At 42.4% G+C, this 23,628-nt stretch overlaps 2 protein-coding genes across 2 annotated transcripts; one reads left to right on the forward strand and one right to left on the reverse strand.

Annotated features, from left to right (window-relative positions):
* The first annotated feature begins 2,912 nt into the window (after positions 1-2,912).
* sp8a (sp8 transcription factor a) lies at positions 2,913-5,495 on the forward strand. The gene is made up of 2 exons (XM_020587996.1): positions 2,913-3,608; positions 4,250-5,495. The coding sequence occupies exons 1-2, from the start codon at positions 3,588-3,590 to the stop codon at positions 5,471-5,473; spliced, it is 1,245 nt and encodes a 414-aa protein (XP_020443652.1). The 5' UTR covers positions 2,913-3,587; the 3' UTR covers positions 5,474-5,495.
* A 1,295-nt stretch (positions 5,496-6,790) lies between these two features.
* On the reverse strand, positions 6,791-22,319 carry itgb8 (integrin, beta 8). The gene is made up of 16 exons (XM_020587990.1): positions 21,721-22,319; positions 20,406-20,491; positions 19,074-19,245; positions 18,878-18,984; positions 18,449-18,588; positions 17,875-18,040; positions 16,895-17,053; positions 16,055-16,150; positions 15,720-15,812; positions 14,548-14,688; positions 12,358-12,769; positions 11,988-12,210; positions 11,777-11,880; positions 11,207-11,323; positions 9,646-9,803; positions 6,791-8,587 (listed from the first exon to the last, which is right to left on the reverse strand). Exons 1-16 carry the CDS (start codon positions 21,812-21,814, stop codon positions 8,459-8,461), a joined length of 2,397 nt encoding a protein of 798 aa, XP_020443646.1. The 5' UTR covers positions 21,815-22,319; the 3' UTR covers positions 6,791-8,458.
* Positions 22,320-23,628: the final 1,309 nt, after the last annotated feature.

A 23,628-nucleotide genomic window follows, 5' to 3' on the forward strand; every position in this document is an offset into this window, starting at 1 on the left:
CACCTGGATGACTTTTCCCCAAGTCTCATAAAACAAGCTAAGTTGAGTTTTGTGTTAATCAGAACACAAAAATTCAGGTCAGAGGGGAGTCAATTTACTACTCTGTGGCAAGGCATAAAGGTAAATTCAATTCAATTCAGGTTTATTTGTATAGTGCTAAATCACAACAGAAATCATCTCAAGGCACTTTACTTAGTCAGGTTACAGTATTATAGAGAGAAACCCAACGAATCCCCCTTTAGAAAGCACCTGGCAACAGTGGAGAAGAAAAACTCCCATTAAGGGAAGAAACCTCCAACAGAACCAGGGTTAGCTGAGCCAGCCCTAACTTTATCAAAAAGGAAAGACTTAAATCTAATCCTAAAGGTAGAGAGGGTGCCTGCCTCCCGAACTGACACTAGGAGCTGGTTCCACAGGAGAGGAGCTTGATAGCTAAAGGCTAAAGATATGATCTCTCTTGCTAGTTCCTGTCAGTACTCTGGCTGCAGCATTTTGGATTAACTGGAGGCTTTTTAGGGAATTATTGGGACATCCTGATAGTAAAGAGTTACAGTAGTCCAGGCTGGAAGTAACAAATGCATGGACCAGTTTTTCAGGATCACTTTGAGACAGGATGCTCCTGATTTTGGCAATATTGTGCAGGTGAAAGAAGGCAGTTCTAGAGACTTGGTTTAAGTGTGATTTAAAGGACATATCCTGGTTAAAAATGACTCCAAGATTCCTCACAGCAGTGCAGCCACTGCTGTAAGGAACCTATAACCACTGTATGTGGTTATAGCATATATCACCGTATATACCACAATGGGACCTAGTACCCTCTGGTCATTTTTATACTGGGATAAGGATAATCACCTTTGTTGGCCAAGTATGTTACACACAAAGAATTTGTTTTCGTTACAGAACCGAGGCAGCCATCTGCAGCACCAACTCAACCGATGGCTCTAACCATCAGGGGCAACTTAGGAGTTCAGTGTCACCGAGATTCAAACCTCCAACCCTCTGGTTGGGAGACGACTGCTCTACCCACTGAACTACTGTCGCCCCCATGCTGTACATAGTAGTGTATATTAATAGTACAAATATTATGACTTCTTAGATTTTACATGAGTCTTCGAAACATCCAGCTATTAAACACATTTCGATTCATCATAGCTCACTTTATTATTCACATTATTACACTGGAAATTGGCATGGACGACTCCCAGTCACTCTGAAAATTCAATTACCATTTGAGTTTACATTTCTTTTTCACAATTTGATTGGCTAAGTCTATGTTGCAATTAATTTTTTGTGTCATGTTGAAGCAGCTTGGCTTTTGACTCTGTGATCCTCCTGCTAATTGTCTCAGCAGGGCAGCTGACCAAGATGGCTGCTTTGCCCTCTGGATCACTCTGATTATATTCCACCTACAAGAAAAGGAGAAGAGGAAAACAGCAAGGAGAAATAAAATACTTCCCCCATCCCTCTCCCCGAGAGGTGCCAGATCTTTATTTCACTCTATTCTCTCCACTTTTTCTGACTCAGTGCCCACAAAGTGATTGGAAAGCACACGACAATCTTGTTTTGTTGACGTCCGATGGTGCGTGATAATGTGGTCATTATCATCGCTAAAGGAACAGGTTGAGGCTCGGACAGGGTTTCAGGGGGGCCTGTAAAGCACACACACGTTCAGTGTGGGAAAAGAATGCTTCGAAAAGACAGACAGCTGTTTGGCTGGCTCACGTGGACGGCGATCTGGTTAAAGGGAAGATGGCCTACTGTAAACTCCACCTGTGCATTTGGCCATGCCTGAGGCTGTGGGGGAAAACGAAGGCCAGTGTGGGAACCTATGATTTTGTCTGGTCCACTGGGAGGTGGGTATTAGGCTATATATCTAATTTTTTCCCTCCAAGTGACTCCGATCTGATGTTCTCACAGATATGTGAACAAACCAAATCAGTCTGATTTTTTCAAATCACACCTGGGCCACTATGCAACCTCTGACTATGCCAGAAAACACATATTCTATTGAATTACAAACTCCCTGGATAAAGATCTGTTTAAAAGTTCCCCAAATGTCAAAGTGTCACATGTATTGCAACTGATTTTTTTGTCACTAAAATAGTGTGGAGTCCTGTAGAATAATGTACATGACCTACACACTCCTACTTATCTTTCTAAAATGTGAAAACTGTCTCCTAAAACATTTTGAAGTATAGACTGAAATTCAGGCTCTCTGATGAGTGAATTGTTTGCCTTTGAATGCATCACCAAAATTAATCTTGTGCACTATGAGCGTAAACAGTAGGCTCGCCGGTGTGTGTGTGTTGGGGGGTAGGGGTCTGAGTGAATGGGGAATGTGATTAACTTTTACGTGTGTTCAACTGACTTAATTTAGGCTGGTCCTAGAACAAAAGACATGAAGAAATGGCAGGGAAGCAGTTAATACTCAACAAATGAAGGAAATGAATTAAATCTTGGTTTTTATTACATTTGAAATTCAAATGAAATGTCCCCTCTGCAGTTTTGCTCGCATATTAAGAGGCAGAGGTCATTTCCAGGGTGTTTGTCATCATATTGGCTAACCATTTGTGATTGAAGGATGCAATACTAGAGTATTTACAGATTCACATTCAGGGTGTAAAAGTTTTTTTCACATCTTGAGTCTGAATCTAAGTTTTACTAAGTTTGACTATTTATTTAAATGATTTACAAAATTATGAAAAGCACAGAAAGAGGTGTCTTGTTTTTAAAGAGACATTTGTTCTAAGTTGAATGACATAAAATAGTGGAGGCAGTGGTGGCGCCCTCCCTTCCCTCCCCCTGGGCTGACTGGATACGCCCCAGGGACAGGATGGGAAGAACCCGGCCAGCCTCTTATTCATCAGCCTCTCCCTCTGCATGGCTTTACAACATCAGACTGAATACCTAAAAAAAGCTTTTCTGTCTGACACATTAAACATTCAAAACCCAAGTGTTTACTTTGACCTAAAAATACACTAAACCTAATTTGTCCCTCTATCCAGAAAGTACTGTTATTGTTGAATATTTCAAATATTTTCTTTTTATACATATTCTCACAGTTTATTATCATGGTGACCATCACTGGGCTCTCCTGGGGCCCTTGCACGTTGCCCACTCTGCCCGGTTCATAACATTGTTGTGTTTGTGTTCTGTGAATAAATCAGTTACCTTAAAGACAAGTAAAATAATTTAAATACACTTTCAGCCACATAAATGTTTCAAGATAAGAGAAGTCGATTACTGGTATTTGTGATGTGACACTACTGGTGGGAAGCATGGCCACTTAGTGTTTCAGAGTGGTCAAATAGTTCCACTGACTCTACTGTATTGTCTTTGACTTAACTTTGTTGTCCTACTTGTTGAAGCGCGCGCCCGTGAGAACTCACTTTATCATTTTACGAAGACCTCGAGCGCAAAAACTTGAGATGTGATCTGGCCTGGGATTGGTCCCCGCGCTCTCACCGGCACTTCAAAGCCACGAAGAAGCTACAACTACTACAGGAGTCAGAGAGGAAACGCAGACTCATCACGTCCAGTCACTGGGGACACACACAGAGTCAGCCGGAGGTATCACTGCACGGATCATGGCTGCTACACTGTTGGGGGTAAGATTAAGTTTCTATATACATGCGCGTAATGACACATCTTTTACTAAGAAACTGCTGAAATATTTGTTTGACAGGGAGGCTCGGTGTTTCAATAAACTTCGTACAGTAGTGTCGCTGTAAGAACTAATAATATTCATATGATAATAATAAACTTAATGCATATTGCTTCGTACTGTTTTTCTGCCATGGCTCAGACTTCTTTACTAGTTCGGTAGCAGCTTGCCAGTTTTCTTAACCTCTGTTTTCACTGATTATGACAGTGAATGCTGGCTCAGGTCAAGCGAATAGAAGTAGTCTTAAGAACTTCACAGTTGGACACTGATTGTAGAAAATCTCTCACTAATGACGTTAAAGTGCATTGTCATTAATAGGCTTACTCTATCCATTTCACTTGTTTTCCCCTACCATATTCCGCTATACGGTTCTTCGTGGTCTCTGATTGACGCACTTAAACTATGTAATATTATTAATTTTGCATGACTTGAATTGAATCTTTAAGACCTATCATTTTGCGTAGAGTGTGTAACGTACACACTAGATCTATATCGGTTTATCTCACATTTTGCGCGTATTTACGCACACCACGTCTTGCCACGACTCCAGAGCGACATGCCTAAGTGTCTGTGCGTTCCTTACAGGAGGAGCCCCGGCTGGGCAGCGCCCCGCTTGCCATGCTGGCAGCCACCTGCAGCAGGATCGGTGAGCCCAGCCCCGCGTACTCTCCTGCTCTTTCTGATGGCGCCCCGGGACTCGTCAAGGGCTTTCAGCTGTGGAAGGGGGGCGCCTCGAGTACCAGCAGTTTGGGCACCTGCCTGACCTCTCTCGGGGTTCCATCTGGAGCCCCGAGGACTAACGGGACCGGGCTGATAGAGTCCTCTAGCGCTTTTTCAGTGACCACTGCCAGCTCTCCGTTTGGAAATGATTTTTCAATGTACCAAACCGCTGTGCCATCAGACAACAATGTCCCCGATCCTACACAAGCACAGAGATCTGTATTTCTCACCAAATTCCCCTCTTCGGTCGAGGGTATTGCGGGGATGTATCCAAGGATGCACGCACATCCCTATGAGTCATGGTTCAAGCCTGCGGGTGAGGTTGGTAACGGGCCTCCTGCTTGGTGGGAGATGGGCACCAGCTGGGTGGACACACAGAGCCCGGCCGGATTACCCTCTCCTCTGAGCGGCTACAGCACTGACTACAACTCTGCCTTCAACCCCGGTGTCTCTCAACACCTGCTTCCCGCCACACAGCACCTGTTTGACAGCTTCAGGCCACCTGTCCAAGCTCCCTACACAGAGCCTAAGACAACGGTAACTTCTGGGCCCTCCGTTGTTTCTGTGCCCGTATCTTCACGCTCCTCCTCACGGCGCTATGCCGGCAGAGCCACGTGCGACTGCCCGAACTGTCAGGAGGCGGAGAGCCTTGGCCAGGGTGGCACGAGCCCGCGTCGGAGGGGTCTACACAGTTGTCACATCCCAGGCTGTGGTAAGGTTTATGGCAAGACCTCTCACCTGAAGGCCCACCTGCGCTGGCACACCGGGGAAAGGCCCTTTGTCTGCAACTGGCTCTTCTGCGGGAAACGCTTCACACGCTCAGACGAGCTCCAGCGGCATTTGCGCACGCACACCGGGGAGAAGCGATTTGAGTGCTCGATCTGCCACAAACGGTTCATGCGGTCCGACCACCTCAGCAAGCATGTGAGGACGCACAGCGCTGAGGGCTCAGAGGATGGCGGAGAACCGGGACTCGGTAAAGGGAACTGCGACACGGACAGCAGTCACTCCGGTAGCCCGAGCCAGTCTCCCGGGCTGCACATGCGCGAGACTGTCCAAACCACCCAGGTACAGAGAGCGGTGGAATAATTTACCAGATTAAATGAGAACAAAGCAACACATTGTCATTTAATTACCTAGCCTGTATGGAGTGTGATTTCTGGGACACTTAAAAGCTGAAATGGCACTTTATAATTAACTTCAGCTGTGGATGAACACTGTCCTTACCTCAGACATGTTATTTGTAGCCTTCTTTAAAAATAAATTGTTACTTTACAGTTTGTGTTAGCCTATTTGAAGACATGATTTATGCGCCTTATTTATTCAAAAAAATTTTTTAGAATCAAACGAATAGTCTCTTATTGAATTACATTTTTCTCGACATCTTCACACAATTATAAAAGGTTCTAACATATAAATATTATTTTTAAAATGTTGCTTTACATTTCAATGAAAGAAATTGTTACAATTTATCTTTGTCTATAAGCCATGATTATAACTGGAGTCAGTAAAACAGGACAAATTTGGAACATTATTCGTTTTTTGCTAGGCCTGCTAAGAATAGTTTGTATACTATGTGATCAAAGAGCCTTTTTCTGAGTATTACAAATATAAACTATTATATAGCCTGACAAACCCCTAACATTTATCTCGACCATTCAAACCAGGTATAACTACATAAGCACTGAATACTACTACCATTAACCACATCATGTTAGAACCTTTTTCAGGCACCTGAAAAATTCAGCCAGTTTTTAAAATGAACGGTCAGGATCCTAATTGACTTGTGGTGCAAGCCTATAGCTCTATATTAGAAAAAATATAGTGACATGCACCATTAAATCAAATAAATTACAAGTTGAAGTAATATTTCTGTTGAGTCACATCTAATAAAATGCAAATTTACCTGATCAAGGTATTGTTTTACTTCTGTCCTGCACTGTTGACATACATACAGTGTACTCACATCAGGCCCTTTTTCACTTATTACAATAACAGTTGAGTTGCCATTTGCAGGAAATGTGTACAGTGATCAGTAACCCTTATCTAAATTTGCATAGTGTGCATCTCCACCTAGTGTTCAATTTATACAGTTACCTGGTTTTGGACCATAACGGCACTGGATGCAAAAGATTTATACAAAGTTGGTCAGACTTTGACCTTTTCTACATTTTGCTGGAACATAAATATTTATTCAAAAACCAGACCCATACAAAATCGTAAACTCAACTGAACTGAAAATGTTGACAGTGTATAAAATATAGACTGACTATCTTAGTAATAAATATTCGTTGAACATTTGATATGTTTCACCACACTAGCATAACGTTTTGATTAAAATGTCAGTACGATCTCTTAGTATCGAAAAACTACAGAGCTCAAGAAATGATTAAATGAAATTCTTGCCAATTTTATTGTGATGATAGTATTCATGTTACAAAACATTAATTAATAGTATAACTACACAAAAAAGTGCTGTTGTTACTCTGTTCTCAGTACCTGGTGAGATGAGATGATTACTTTATTGCTGAAGTATTCTCATGCTTAGGGAGAGCGAGTCTTCATAAACACAAACAGTACTTACTACCTGTAACTCAGGTAGCCTGATCATATAATGGTACGATTAACATATCAAATAAAACAATAAAATTATAAAATCACAATAAATAATCATTAGTGTTCCTGGCTTATAATAAAATAGACCAGCTATTGTTGTAAACAACAATGTGTTAAAGAAAAAAGAAAAAAGTTAGAAAAGGAACAGGATGCTCACAAAATGCCAGGCAACTGGCACTCTGGATCCAGAGGATGGTGCATTAGGGTTGTGGGGAGTGTAAGTCCACCTCTGATCTCAGTTCCTTTCAAGCTTCTTTGTACCTTTGCCCAGAAGTTGTCTCAGAGTCTAAACATAGTGTAGCTGCAGTTCTGGATAGTAGTAGCTCTGGGATGACCAGCAGATGCATGCACATAGTTCTGCCTCTGTACTAAATGTCACTTGTTCAAGCATTTGATGATACAGTTGCTATTAGGCTGTATTTTACATGTGAATTTGTATTCCAGTGTCAGGTTTTGTTATATAGCTTCAACAGCATATAGATGCCTTGTAATGCCCAACATATACTGTAGCAAACTAATCACTTCAGACCCACTATGACAGCTCTCCCACCACAGAGACCCCGTAGTTTTCAGTAGTATAATGCAAAACAATTGTTCAAGTGCAAATCTAACCCAATTATTACCAACTGACAGTCATATGAAACTATGTTTTTACTTATCATAATAGAAAAATTACATAAGTTTCTAATGTAGTCAATGAGTTAACAAAAACAAAATGCAACAAAGAAACATCTGCAAACACTAGAAAACTAGGTGACTGACAAATGACTGAAAAACAAGGAACAAAGTAAAAAAGGCATAGAGTCACTGGTGTGATTCATGAATTAAATCCCAAAGTCAGTGCAGATGAGGTCAATGATGTGTAGACAGTAGTATCTGAGAGAATATGTCATACCACAAGTTGACCATAAGGGGGCAGACAAAGATGGAGATTGTAAAAGTTTATGAGATGGAATATCACATTATCACATGTAGCGTTTTACTAAAAAATATTACATTATCACATGTAGTGTTTACTAAAAAAATTATAAATAGCCTAGATAAAGCATAAACCTATTTACCTACACCACTCACACACACAGACGCACACACCTGCACTCGCACACATCCATAATTTAGAGCAGTAATTGCTGTATTGCTAAAAGCAAGGAATGAATACCCATTACCCTGTTGTAGAAGTAGCCTCCCTGTTGCTATAGAGGAAGAAGAGGTGACAAACTTGTGCTCTTTGTTTCATCTGAATTTCCAGGATGGTGGCCACCTTCGTCACATAGTCTGAGTTTATTTTATAAATATTATTCCAGTGGGGTTTCACACTTTACCGTCATCACAATGTGCACATACGGCTGGTCGAAAAAATATGAAAATTAAAGGGCAGAAAAGAAGCTTTTAGTCCAGCTTTCCTTCTATATGTCTCTACTGGTTACCTTCCTTGTGACCTTGACTTCTGACCTTTGCTTAGCACTGCCAGGGATCCCCATAGGGCATCTTGGAAACCTCGGTGTGCATCTCCACAGGGTGGTCAGGTGGATAGTCCCTTCTGTAGGTAACTGTCTTCTCATTGGTTGTAGGAATGTATGACAGGTCCTGAAGGATGACAGAAATATGAGGTCAGTATCAAGAAACACACAAATTCACACTGAAACCAAAACATGATAGTCAATTCAGCTTTACATTTCAAAAAAATGTGGGGACTCAGAGATGTCAAAATCAGTGCAGCAGAGACCTTCAGTCCAAAAAGACTGAATCCTTCACATCATATACTGCAACTCAATGGCATGTTTTTGTGATGCCACACTCATATGGAAGAGATGGAAAAGGTTTCCATGTTCATGACTTGCAAGCGTTCACGTTATCTGCCAGCTCGAGGTTATAGGATTGCAGACCTGGTTATATGAGGGCTTAAAATACTGTGTGTTAACAATAGTTACACTATATCTATCACATTGCTGTTATTAAAAAAAAGTCCAACAGAGGCCTCGAAGAACTTTGTTTGGCTACACAGGCTGTGTAGTCATCTTGATGTCTAGTAAAATGATTTTGACACACAGAATCAGTGGAGTTCCCCTTTACTATTAAGTAGATTTCATACATGTTAACCTAAGAAGTCTGCATTATGTAATCAGTGAGGAAGTAGGTACACCCTTACAACACTTACATAACTCCCAGATAATATAAAATATGTACTACGTTTCCCACTGAGAGTGTGATGTTACAATAGAAACATCACCAGGGAACTGTGACCAATTCTATAATCTGTGGTGTCATTTGGATGATCTGCAGTGAATGGTGAACAAAAAAAATGAAGAATTTCCCAACACTTATAAATAGACTAAACCATTGTAGGCAAACATATTTAGAGAAAGTTCCTGCTTCCCTCTCAAAGTGCCGTTCATCATTGTAAGGTCACAAATCTGGATGCTGATCTGGGAGTTAAGAGGAAATGAAAAATACAGCTGCACCTCTAGCAGCAGGCTCAAATTTCTCATTCCTGGTTTCTGCAGACAGTTCATATAAACAAAAACTATGCTTAAGAATTAAGAGGTCCCAGAAGCATCTGAGGGCTCCAGGGACCCTTTAGACTCCCCTCACTTAAAACCCTGTTGTGCTGATAACCACCTTGTGCTTCACTTTCCAGAGCTAACCTTTCCAGTGCAGTGGTAAACATCAACAGCACCCCCTGGTGACCTGCTGTTTTTCCGTAGAAGCAACCGGGACACTGCGACCACCACCAGCCCGCACAGCACTGTCAGGGCACACACACTCAAGAAAGTCCCTACCTGCCGGCTGCTGCTGGCACACTCTGTGGAGATGCACACAAACACACACAGGTTTCACTTAAAACAAAGTATAAATCCTCAAACAGACCTCAAAGTCACAACATGTACTTTAATCAACAAATTCCCCCTGTGACTAATGTACTGTTTTAGATGATATAATTAGATTAGATATACATTTCCTGCTGTAGCTGGTCTAGGCGGAGCTTGACTTAACTTTATACACATTCTGGTAGTTTAGGCCATTGGTTTTTAACCTAGGGGTTAGGCCCCTTCTTAGGGGTCACAGGATAAGTCTCAGGGGTCGTGAGGTGATTGATGTAGCAAAAAAGAAACAACCACAAGATTGTACTTCACATACTGTATTTGGATGAATTACTTTGACTTTTCTAAGAGAATAAAGAGTTTAACTTCTTTATTTCTCAATCATTTAGACAAAACCATCTAAGAAGTTTAAAAGATAAGTATCTCTTTGGGGGAACTGTTAAAAACAATATCTGAAATCTCTCAAGGCGCCCCAACTAGTTTTTTGTAAGAGGTCACAAACCATGTACTGGTTATAGACTTATTATTATGATTTAATGTAAAATGCAAATCTGAAAAGTTAACACAGATGTTAGAGAATTGTAGCAAAGGAAAACAACAATATTTTCCCTCTGGCATGCAGTGGAATGGAAGCATAAAGCAGCATGAACAAAATTCAAGTAAAGGACAAGTACCTCAGTGCTTGAGTAAATTAGTTTCCACACAAACATGCACACACTGCTAGGCCAGCGGTGCTGTACTGAATAGTTAGCTGATTGTATATCTGCCAGGGATGTGTGGATGATGGGCTCATCATGCAACACAAAAAGCCCAGAGAGCGTTCTGACATTTTGTAACAGGGTTACCGTGGAGACCTGGCTCCTGGTGCACACAAGAGGAGTAGGCGTGAGCATGAAGAGAGTATCCCGTTGGGTGGAGAAGGGTGAGGGAGTAGGGGGAGGTGGGAGGGAATGCACAATGAGCCGTGCTGTTCCAAAAATCAGAAAGGCAGGGATGAACTGTAGCACTTGCATGCACAAAAATGTGTGTGTGTGTATGTATGCATGTGTGTGTGTAAACCAGGTCTTGTGTGAACAAGTGGGTTTTAAACTGGTGTGTGTGTGTGTGTGTGTGCCTGGTATTATTCACACTGTGGGGACCGGAACCTGTTAACACACTAACACTGTGAGGATTTCTCATCGGACTGAGTTGGTTTAAGCTTAGGGAAAGGTTAGTGTGTGTGTGAAAATCAGGAAAGTCAGCTGGGAACCGAAGGAAAATGTAAAATACAGCTGTAACTCTGACAGCATGCTTGACTTTAATACACTAGGGTGCAGCAATGGTAGCAACGGAAGTGACCTTGACTGAAGACGTGTGTATGTGAGCGCACGTGTTGACATTATACCTGGTCTTGTGCTAATGTGCAGCTGGGTCTGACCATAATGCAAGCTGAGCTGAAAGTGGTAGCGACAGCTGTCACTACTGATGTACATGCACTGAATCCACATGTCCCCTGTTGGGCCTAAAAATAGAAAAAATATGGAGACAGAGAGAGAGAGAGCAGAAATGAGATGGTTTTCAGTTCAGACAAGCTGTAAGCCCTTGTGACAATCCTCCAGGATTACTTTAAAAAATCAATGAAAGTAACATTACCAGAAAACTGCTGTGTTTTACAGCTCAGTTCTCACATCAAAGCAACACTAATCAATATCTTTATATTACTGTAACAATGGCTGTTGACAAATCCACCAAATGAGAGTCTCCCAGTCTCTTTTACTGGCTGTTCTTTTATTAGCTTGTTGTTGTTGTTTTGGTTTTCTCATCAGCCATCCACATCTGGCTGCAGTGATGCAGAAATGTCCTCCAGGGTGTTTGAGCATGCCATGCAGTTACAGATGGTCAGAGGTGCAAAAGAGAGGACAGTGAAATGCTGCTTACAGTATCGACCAGATTCTAGTGGCTACATTTGCTGTACCTGATACATCATCCATGTAGTCCACCAGTGGTGCACAGGTATTGTTGCATGGTTCCGCCTCTTTTGGTGTGAGACCGTGAGACATGTGACAGCCCACACATTCCCTAAGAGGAAGTGAGACCAAAGAGCACAATGACAGCAGCATCAACATAAGCAGCCCTTTAAAAGTACCCATCATGTTATATGGTAGCGAACGGAAACTGACAAGTACCAGTGTGATTGGCAGGTGCTTTGACAAGCAGGGCATCTCTCACAGAAGTCTCCAGAGTATCGGGGGTCATCACACACACACTTGCCACACATGCATCTTCCTCGCCCGTTGCAAAGCAAGCCGCTGGCTGATTGGCAGGTTGCTGTAGAGACGAGGCACCCACAACTATCACCTGTCCAGCCTTCCTCGCACACACACTCACCTGACACACACACCCCATGCCCTGAAAGGCACAGACCAGACAAAAGAGTGTTACAGGAGTGCCTTAAAAACTGTATATTGTGTAATGTGCTCATATTTCTAGTTTATTTCTTGTGAACTAATGTACATAATACTTTGTACAGTTTGCACAGCTGTGTGTCCACCTTACCTCCACACAGTAGTCCACCTTGGTACGGACAGGAGAAGTCATCCATCTCACAGTACTTTCCATATACTGTCCCAAGCCTGCTCTGCTCACACACACACCTCCCGCACTCACACACCCCACGACCACTGCAGTCCACATCAGACCCATTGGCTCTGCAGTTCCAGTTTAAATCTCTGTTTGAGGCCTGAATCATTCTGCGATTTGGCCTCTGCTCCTCCTCTTGTGTCCCTCTGCAAGCTGACTGGTTGTCATCATGACAGCGTCTTGTTGGTCCACAACGGCAGTGACATTTAGACTGAACCCTAATGATGGTGGATTCGTTGTAACCTACAGGGCGAACCATCACTCTTATATCTTCATCTTCACCATTGTCAGGACAAGTACGAAGGCCAATGGTGATGTTGAAGTAAACCTGCAGGAGAAGACAAATAAGTTAATAACCACTTTGTTCTAGACTTAAATATCTCAACAACTATTCAGTGGATAGCCTTAAGATTTTGTACTGATATCTACAGCCTCTAGAGGATGAACACCAAACTTTAATTTGTCCAGTGATCAAATACCTGCAAAACTGAGTCCCATCAGCCTCAGCTTTGTGTATAGAGCTAATTAACAAATGTTTGGCATGTTAAAACTCTAATGTATGATGGTCCTCACGGTAAACATTTGTCGTGATTCCCCCGCACTTCCGGTTTTAGACTCTTATTTTGGCATACTTCTACCCTGGCCCCTTGTTCTCAGCTCCAACTTCACTATTCTGATTTCCGGCCCAGTTTACACCCTTGTTTTCATTTAGTTATCAGTCCCTGTATTTAAGAGTCCAGCCAGCATTTTCCAGGGCCAGATCATATCATCCAGTACCTTGTCCTGTTCCTGTCATTTGGTCATCTCCTTTGTTACCTGCTTGCCACTCTGTTCTGAGCTCTGTCTCCTGGGTTCCCTTTTGTTCTCCATGTGCTCCTTTGTTTGCTCACTGTTAGCCATTTTCCCTCAGTTTCTGGTCTGTCTTGGTTTGATTGTGTGATTTGCCTGTTCAGCTATTTTATATTTAGCTTTATGTTTCTATGTCAGTCAGTTTTCTTTGCCTCTTGCTTTGGGTCTGCATTTGGGTTCTAGATTTATTATATACAAACTGTAACAACATTATACCTGCTAATCATCAGCATGTAAGCATTGTCATTGTGAGCATGCTAACATGCTTAGCGTTGAGTTCAAAACAATGATGTGCCTACATTCAGATGTTAGTGTTTCTGCAAACTTAGGTTTGTAGCATTTAGAAAGGGCAACAGGCGATAGAGCTTCACGTAAGGCAAGAGAAGGGGGAAAAAACATACCAACACTTTAATCACTATTTAACAACCAAGTTGCAGTTTCAGCAAACTGAAGCAGAGTAAAAATGTATGCTGTAAATCATTATGTTAAATGATCTACTTCTCATTACATAATTATGACAATGTCTGCCTTAATTTAATTTGAATAGCTCTTGTGATGTGGTTTTGGCTGTGTGGAAAAGTGTGCATTCTAAAGCTTTGAGCCTACACTCAGGCCTTTTACTTGATTTTTAATCACCATTGTAGTACATGTGGGTACTTTCCCGTAATTCACTTTAATCCACCCATGGATTAAAGGTCTTAACTTCAGTCTCTTTGCACAATGGAGTAACTATAGAGCAGTGACTAAGCATTTTGGTGTAAGCTAAGAGCCTCAGAAGGTTAAGGAGGAGGAGAGGAGTATCATGTGGTGTTTAGGGACCAGACAGGATATTTCTAAATGTAGCCAAAATGTTCCAAACAGTACCAAATGAATTCCTGTGTAGCGTAGAGATGCATAGTGGTGTAGGACCTTTCTTGTGGTAAATGGTACAGATATGACAGCACTGACCTGCTTCTAAATATCGGTCTTATTTGTAAGACTTGTATTACACAGGGCGCTGCCTTCAGGACAGAAAGTTTATGGAATCACATGGAAATGTTTTGCTGTAAAATACAGCCTATACTTTCTTTCTTGTCACGTAAAGTGATGTATGTATCACAGTAATCGAATCTGACCAACAAATGGTCTGTGACATCTCTGGGGAGCTCAATTTAAAGATTTCTGTGTATATCTGAGTAACATTTAGCTACATTATTCTGCTGTTTTTATCATGTGCTCTGCTAAATCTGAGTACTGGAGGTGTGCTTGTGTGTTTACCGTCTGGTCTGGCTGTACTCCAGAGCAGCTCTGGTCTTTAGCAGTGGATCCGTCAGGACAGACAGGAGACACAGACACCCAGTACCTGCTGACTGCCTTGTCCTCCACTGACACCAACACTGCCACCTCCGACAACAACCTCTGGGAGGAGCAAGGGCAGAAATACAAAGCAACAAATTTTCTACCAGATATCAAGACATTCTTTAAAGCCAAATTATTAAACTGGTTGCAAGTGAATGCAGGTCAAAATCAATTACAGTAGACAGGATAGTGACAGTTTAAAATTTGAATTAGCATATTCTGCTAGTGTTACAAAAAGGGAGATCTCTGACTGATTAAAACTGTCACGTGTCCTCAGAAAGCCCTCACTGTTGTCCTTTCTTTTTTTCTGAAATGCAGGGAGGGTTTATGGGAACAAGGAGGTGGGGCCAAAAATAGCATCTTTGTATTCGTCCATGGTTAGGACACATGGTTTCCGTGGGGATCTGATAGCTATTATAATGCCAGCTTTTGTTTGGGGCTCTGCTGCTTGTGTATGTAACATGGTTGTGCACCTGGATCTGTGGGTCTGGCAGATTCTAGAAACAAACAATAGAGCACTGTGCCTGAGGCAAGATTATAGCCTCGTCTGCTGCCAACTGAACAAATGCCTAGTCTCACACAGAGGGTCTTACACCTCTTTAACCTTCTGTGTTTTTCTGTAACATTAGGCCTTCGAGGATCAAAAAGATCTTCATTTTCCCAAGACTGAATTTCAATGTGTTTAAGTTGTTTCTTATTTGTGTCTCTGTCATTTTTGTGCACATTCTGACTCAGATTTCTCAATTAAATACTGCTGCGTCACTGATTCACAATCCTCTTTAGCAATGGAATGTGTTTATAGTATCAGTCAGCCTGCATGATCAGACAAAGCCATAAGACAACAGTGCTCATGTTGGCTCAGCTGATCAGCAGACTACATAAAACACTTTTGAACCAGGACTGCGTGGGCTCATAAAGTCCACTCTTGCTGTGCTGCTGAATTCCTCTCCTCAAACTTTTACATTTCCCTGTTCTCCTTCTTGTTGTCTAACAAATTTATCATATACCGAGGGAGGACAAATGGATCTAAACAAGAGAAAGAAGCTGCTCCCTAAAACATTGGAAGAGAAAGCAAGAGCTGTGCTCTGTACCTTGTATGCGTCCACCACCAGGTCTATTAAATTTGAAGCCTGGAAGATGCCTAACTTTCCCAGGTAGGAGCCTGGTAACAAGTGCACCAACTCCTAGAGAAGCAAAGTGAGATGAGAACAAGAAGTACTTTGATGCTTTAAAATAAACTCCCCCAAATACTACAGTCACCCATGTCAACACCGACACTGTTTAAGAAGTAACAGTGTAGCTGATAGTGATTTAATGTCTTGAACGCAAAGGTGTTAATAAACGGTCGGGAACTCTTGCTCCCTCACATCAGTGTGTGGCAGTGTACAGTACTGTATGTTAAGTGCACATATGTAGGTGAGATTACCTCGTACCACTGATATTGCTGCTTTTCCACAGCAAATATGGAATAAATATAGTTTTCGAGCAGCTTATCAGACAACTGTCCCACACTAGGATAGTCCTGAGAAAGACAAAAAAAAAAAAAAAAACTCAATTAAAAACTTTTTTTATCACTCTGTTTTTGGAATAATATGACACTTTGGGGAAAAGAAAGCTATTTGTTTTTGTGTCAATTAAGAATTAGATAAGAAGATTTATAAAGGAAGCTTTCACAGCAGCTGGCTAGCTTAATTTAGCACGAAGACTGGAAATAGGGGAACAGCTAGACTGTCTCTGTTCAGTTCTGCCTACCAGCACCTGAAGACGTTATAGCTTGGTTGTTTAATCCATACAAAAACCAAAGTGTAAAAACTACAGACTGTGGTGTTCTATAGACTACTTCTCAGCCAGGCAGAGGAACTGCGGTCTCTCTTTTCTTGCAGTATGGCAATGATCGTCGCTTTTAACTCTTGGCAAGAAAGAAAATATATCATAATAATAACAACATATTTCCCAAATTTAAATTCCTAATTATTCCTTTAAGTGGGAATTTACCTATGATCTTAATGTATCAATCTGTAATTGGAGTACAACATTGTCAGATTTGAAATCCACAGCACATATTTCCCCTGCAACTCATTTAGTAATTTACAGTCTATATTAATAAGGGACCGTGAGCTTTAAAATGCAAGTCAACAAGCACACAAGTCTTAGAGAGTCAGTTTTATATAATTCCATCACTAGCTGCCTTTGTTTGTCATCCTAAGTGCAGCTGTTCTGACCCTAAAGACCCCCCGGCACCCTAGAAATGTCTTCCTCCTCTCACCAGCCTGGTGCTCCCTGTGTAGACATTGTTCTCCAGGTGACACAAGCCATCATGTGGTGTAACAATCCCCGCCAGCCGACTGTCCAGAGCAAGGTGGGATGACTGGTCAGTCATCAGGAGCAACAGACGCTTTGCCTCTGGTCTCCAACCCACCGCCCTCTAAAACATAGTCAGAAATGTTATTATATTTAGCTGTAAATTTAAAAACTTAACTTACTGTATATCGTAATGCAACTAAACATCACCACAAATCTACATCTGGAAATGAGTCTAACAAATTATATCATTTTTAGGACAATTTTATCACTCATCGGCCACCCTCACATAAACCAATCTGGAAAATATGTGCATGATTAATATTTTAAAGGTTTACTCATGTGGTAAGAAACTGCATATTCAAGCGTTTAACTCATCTGAACTGCATTAGTTCACACAGTGTTCAGCTCTTTCTAATGCCTATTAAAAACAAGCCAGCAAAGAGTCTCTCTCTGCCTCGTCACAGGCAGAGTGTGAGAAAAAATGGGGCTGTGTGTTGCATGTGTGTGTATTTAAGGAAACCCATTCAGTTTTCAGTTCAGACTGACATAATGGAGAATCTATTTCTAGAGTGGTGACCACCACAGTGTTTCCCCGCAGGCTGGTTACTCAGGGCCCCCCTGCCTGGTGTGGCTCACAGCCCTCCTTCAGCCAAAGTATAAGCAACTGTGATTTCTGCCATATCACAGCAGTTGTGTCATTTTTTAGTGGAATTCTAGTGACAATATCCGGTGCTGACTCAGTTTACCACCTTCCTCCCAGAATAAATGTCGCTTTCACCAGCATTTAAACTGGTTAGTCAGATTTGGGCTTGGCTCACATTTTTCAGAACATATTCAGGAAAACTCCAGGAAACTGAAAATGATCTACTTAAAAAAAAAAAATTCTCCCCATCTTTTTGTTTCACACAAGTAGCTCTTGTAAGTGCATCAGTATGCACACACCTGGCAGACAGCAGCTTGCAGCATAGCATCCAGCCCTCCCTCAGGATTGTCCATGTTACCAGAGATGCGCTGTCGTTTAATCACCCGTGTGAACTCGCTCATATTCCTGGTCATACTGAGGACGTGGTGGAAGCCATGCGTTGGACGACAATGAATCTCATAGTCACTGGTGAGAGATAGAGTCCAAAAACAGAAAAATATATCAAATGCAACATTCAGGAATGCAGATCTCAAAAACAACCTCCAGGGCTAACAAATGCTAAAAATCTGCTGAGACAGCTCATCATCATAACAAATGATGAGTCTCTCCATGAGTCAGGAGTAATTGATGGTAGTGACTTGCTTGAATATTTTTTAAATAAGCACTCACATCCCTACACCACACTTCTTGTCTCATTTAAAGAGGAACATTTTAGGCCTATAACAAAGCAACCTTTGAAGGTCTTAAAGATCTCGCTACTTTATAGGAGAACAGAAAACAGAAACAGAAAATTAACAAACTGAGCTATGTGGAGAGGATTAACCAGCTTTTTTTCAGCAATCACTAATCTAACCAATGAATTCTTTGTCTTACCTGCAGGGGTTGTTGATCTTGGAGGGATGAACACTGATGTAAGGGGAGACAGGTTTGTCCACGAATGAGCCGAAACCCAGCCAGAGGTCTGAAGAGTGCTCCTTCATGCGAAGAGACAGTGCTACACCCACTGTCTTCAGCTGGACAGCAGGCAGGTCCACAGAAGCCAGTGGACACAGGGTGGCAAAGCCAAATGTGGGTAAAGTATATTATACAGAAAGAGGAAAACAAAAGAGGGAAATGTAGAAGAGGTAGAAGGTGAAACAAAATGATATGACATGATATGATAAGACAAGAAGAAAACAAAAATGTCAGATGTAAAGTTAGTAGGAATCTCATACACCCCATTGATCTAATAGTTGTGTAGTTGATCTAATTGTCTTTGCTGATTGGTTATGGTTCTTTAAGGCTGAATGTATCTACACCTACATGATCCAGATTTTCCTTCATAGAGGCCGATACATCTACCAGGTAGTACAGATCCACAGGATAACGTTCCAGCTGCTTCACAGCCACAGTGAAGCTGGCCTCTGAACCTAGGAACACACACAATTTATATTTCACCCCCGCTGCTTTAAGAAAACTTGCTTTGCTCTGTGAGGCATAAACAAGTACTGTCATGTACCTGGTCTGAGGGTGATACTGATGTCTTGTGGGGACACTTGCGTGCTGCTGATGGTGGTGTTGACCTCCACCTTGGTCTCTGACTGCTCCATGAACTCTGGCTCACAGCCTTTTCTGAGCAGGTTCACTGGCAGGTCGCAGCGCTGGCTTGGCCAGTACACATCTGGAAAGTCCTAGCAAGGCCAAGAGGAGAAGAGGTGACTTTGGAAATTTGCACTTCCTTTGCTGTGGCCTTCTTTTAAGCTTTTATACTTTATTTGTATGTTCAAATTTTACAAAACCAAAAGTCAACACAAGAAAAATGAAAACCAAAGAAGACATGGAATAAAAACGCCTTCAAAAAGTTGTAGAAATAATACACATAGGCTGCTTTTTAAGATGTAGCGCAAGAACAAGTGGACTTCTTTCGGATCTCTTCTGTGTCTTGGGTTTATGCAGCTGTAATCTTTAATCCAAATTTACTAACAGAAATAGAATAAGAGTAAAGCAGCAATAAAACACTAAAAGGTGAAAGTGTGACTGAGTATGTGACCCCAGTCAAAGCTAGACTTCTGGCTGTCCCCTAGAATTTCTCCTGTAATAAATTAGATTATCAGATAGTTTCGCGTTGACGTCCGGGGACTTTCCTTACACAGTTTGCCCCTTCAACTGGCACTAAATGAAAGTGGCAGGATGTGAACATACATATTCACAAGGTTTGAGCTTAGCTTTAAGTGCTTGGCTGAGTGAATTTTATGAGTGTGTGTAGGAAGTTTTGGGAAGTGGTGTTTGGGCATTTTCACACACCAGTGAGCCCGTTCCTGCTCAATGACGTCACATATGGGTAGGATTTAGGGGTGGAAAGAACCTGAAGTCTAAAAATACACACGTTGGCAGTTCGGTCTATCCTCAGGTTACCTCTGTGTGTGTGTGGGTGCGTGTGTGTTGCAGCTGGTGTGGCACTGGTAAGCTTTGCAGCTTCAAATGACTGATTCAAGGTGGGCTCTTTACAAGACAGACAGATACCCTGACAGCAAAGACAGATGCAGATAAACACACAAGGCAGATGCAGACTTTGAGAGAAACCCAGTGATATGCGTGAAAGTCTAGACTAAACAAATGGATGAAAAGTTGCTCTGTCTCTGCTGCTGCATGAGAAAGTGTGTATAGAAACATTCACACACAGGTCACAGAGCAGGCCCCTAAGCCTGAGCATACACATTATGTTCACATCTGTGGCTGGCATCAAAGGTTCAGTGTGTGTCATCTGAGGAACGCTCCTGAATGTCTGTCATGTTCCCTTTCTTCTTCTGCTCTGGCACACACACAAGCACACAGTTTCATACAGTCCCACCTCCTTGAAGCACCAGGCACACTGTGGTCCACGTTGGAGACACTCTGCACAAGACGTGATACTAGGAGACCAGCACACACTGTTACCTGTAGAAAAAGAGATGGGGAAGGATGGGGAGGGATGGAGAAGAGAAGAGTCTGTGATTAGCGAATGACAGAATGTCAAAACTTATTCATTATCCATACAGATGAGCCCCATTTAGAGATCTTATGCTCCCTTCTGATGACGAAAGCACCATTTAGCATCTCATATTCAGTATGAATCACCCAGCTGTGATAAAATGTGGGATAGGTGCTTGAGTTACTGTAGTGGTGCAACACACACACACAGAACATTTAATCAAGAGTCAGATAACACTTCATGCAAACAAATGTATTAATAGAGTGACAATGACAAATCACTCATGCTTCAAAATACTTTTAAACAAGGTTAGCACAGATGCACAGCGATGACAAAGAAGATTTTATGGGGTGAAATAACTGCAGTGAAATTAATTATTTATTGAAGTGATTTATCTTCTCAGATACAAATTTCCAGAGCAATTTCAGTGAGCTACAGGACTAGAATGTAGGACAGAAAAAGGCTGCAGGTCCCAGTGTAACATCCACTCCGACCCAGTTACTGTAGCATTTCTGGCCTCTGGCACATCTCTGAATAGGTGAAGCACTGAATTTCTAATTACACCTGATCAATACCTGCTAAAAAGAAGGTGCTGGTGTGGGCTAGGTTATTACAGTTGGTCCCTGACGGTGGGTTTAGAGGTTTCACTGATTAGTAGTTTGTTACTGCACTGCTTTAATTCTCTAACACATGCTTTGTGGGGTTCTGCCCAAATCACGGCAAATGTAGCACATAATAAAATGAAGAATTTATTATATTGTAACAGCCAGTAAATGTTGTTATGATTGTATTTAGACTGTTTTTTATGACAAAGCAGTCTTTCTGAAATTGACCAGAAAGACAAAAAGGATCTAATCATGTTACATGTTGATAATCTTGTAACTTTTTATAGGACTAGCAGTCTGTTAAGCTGTTAGTGTATGTTAAATCAGAGAGAGTGTGCCTTAAAACAAGTGATATGACAGTTTTGTAGAAATATAATCCTTAAATGCTCCTAAAGAAGGTTCTTTAGGGAAACAATCTGAATAAAATAATGGAGAGTGACGCATCTGGGAAAACATCGACCCCCTGCAGATGGCACAGATGACATCATCTGAGAGCTGATGTTGCGCATTTAATCGTGCCTTGACATGATACAAGATTTAAGCTAATTGTTGGGATATGATGTAACTGGCTCTAATGAGCGTCCACTCACCGGCGCTGGAGGCTTCCGCACAGACAGCGATCACCGCGCAGCAGAGCAGGCGACACAGAGGGACGATGCTGTACGTTCGGTGCCAGGAAGTCATATTATCCTATCCACACCGAGAGGGTGAGCGGAGCGAAGCGGCAAGGAGGCACAGGAGCTGTACAGCTACTGGGGATGAACCGAGGAAAACCAGGTACCGTGCGCCCACCGCCCCACAAACAATAACCGGGAGTGCAAGAGTGAGCAGCGGGGCATCGTCGGTCACCCAACTACCTTCTAATGCCAGAGAGCTTTTCGCATCCCCGGGTCAAATCATCTTACAAGCGCGCTCCCCCGTGTACCAGCAGAGGAGGTGAACCAGTCAGATGAGTGCGGCGTCAACAGCGGCTGCGGCGCAAGTCCCTCCATCTATTAATGTCCAGCCGCAAGTGTGCGACGTGTCCCCGCGTGGTTCCACCGCGGACTTTGTCTCACAGCTGACGGTAAAGTGGCATCCCGGGACAGAGCAGGGCTGACTTACACCAGGAGCACCGAGCTGCGCTGTGTTTAGCCGGTGCGCAGCAACATGCTGACTGAACAGCCCACAGTAAAGGCAGCGGAGTGACCGCGTTTTAACCAAAATACGCTCTAGCTGAAAGGGAGAGTTGAACAGCGAGAGAGAGACAAATAAGTAGAGAGAGAGGAAGTCACAGAGTACTACAGGAATCCGCGGTGGTGTGCATTCCAAGTGAACCGTGGCCTTGAACACTGATGTTTATACTGCGTCTTTGGGGAGCAGTTCACCAGGCCAAGCCTTGTCTGTGTGTATGATGGGGTAAAAAAACTTTCTCTGCTTACTCCTCCTCTATACAGCTCAGTGTTTTAAGACAGAGGAAAACCACAACAACTCTGATAGACAAAATACATATGTTTTGCTTGGGGGATTGTGAGTGTACCAACACCCAGCACACACACACACACTAGTCCCTTATCTACTCTGCTTTAACCGCATTTGTCACTCAGGAGCCAGGAGCTGGGCCAGCTAACCCCTCCTCTCATACATTCACATTATTCCTCAATTAGGAATTTTGGAAGTGGGTGCCAACGCACCCTTGTCAGTGTTCCTTTAGCAGTCACTCTCAATTATAGTAATGATGCAAACACACAGCACACTGTTTTCTAAGTGTGTGAAACAGCTTTGAAATTCAGATTCCATAGATGCTTTTTACCCAGACTAAGTCTCTCTTCTTTGAGCTTGGGGGGCAGTGAGCCCTGGGGGATCTGAAGGACAGAATATGGATCTGTTCCCCGCTGAGCAAACTTGATAATGGACTTCAGTGTAAACACTGCCTCAGCCCTGTCAATACTGGTCAACATCAGCATCATCTGTCACACTTACAAAGCTGACACAAAACACTCTTCTGCTCTGTCATTGCTCCCCCACCATTTTTAACCTCCATGCCCTGCCCCCTCTTTCCTCTTTCTCTCCCCCTTCTGTTTGTGTTAGCAGTCGGCTGGGCTTTCCATCACGCTGGTCTGGTCTCATCACTCTCCAACCACAAACACAATCATCTGTGTTACTCCTCCTCGAACACCTGTCCAACATTCTTTCCAAATCACTTCAAAGTCAACTCATCTCACTGGTTTTCTCCCACACTCTCCTTTCAGCAGCTTCCTCATTAATGTGATGCTGAAAACAAAGTAGGGGTCAACAGTGAGATGCAGCCCAAATGGGAATCCCTATGAAGAGACCAAAACCAACCACCACAAGTGTACAAAGTGAGTGACAATAGGGGGAAAACAACATTTGGTATGGGTACATTTTTTCTTTCTTTGTCTGAATGTAAGCGTTGGTGTCATTTACAACAGACTGGAGCCAAACAATCATGCAATTGTAAAATATGTAGCATTTATTCTAGTAAAATTGTGCTTTTA

Source organism: Monopterus albus, unplaced genomic scaffold (assembly GCF_001952655.1).
Source record: "Monopterus albus unplaced genomic scaffold, M_albus_1.0 scaffold493.1, whole genome shotgun sequence".
Lineage (NCBI taxonomy): Eukaryota > Metazoa > Chordata > Actinopteri > Synbranchiformes > Synbranchidae > Monopterus > Monopterus albus.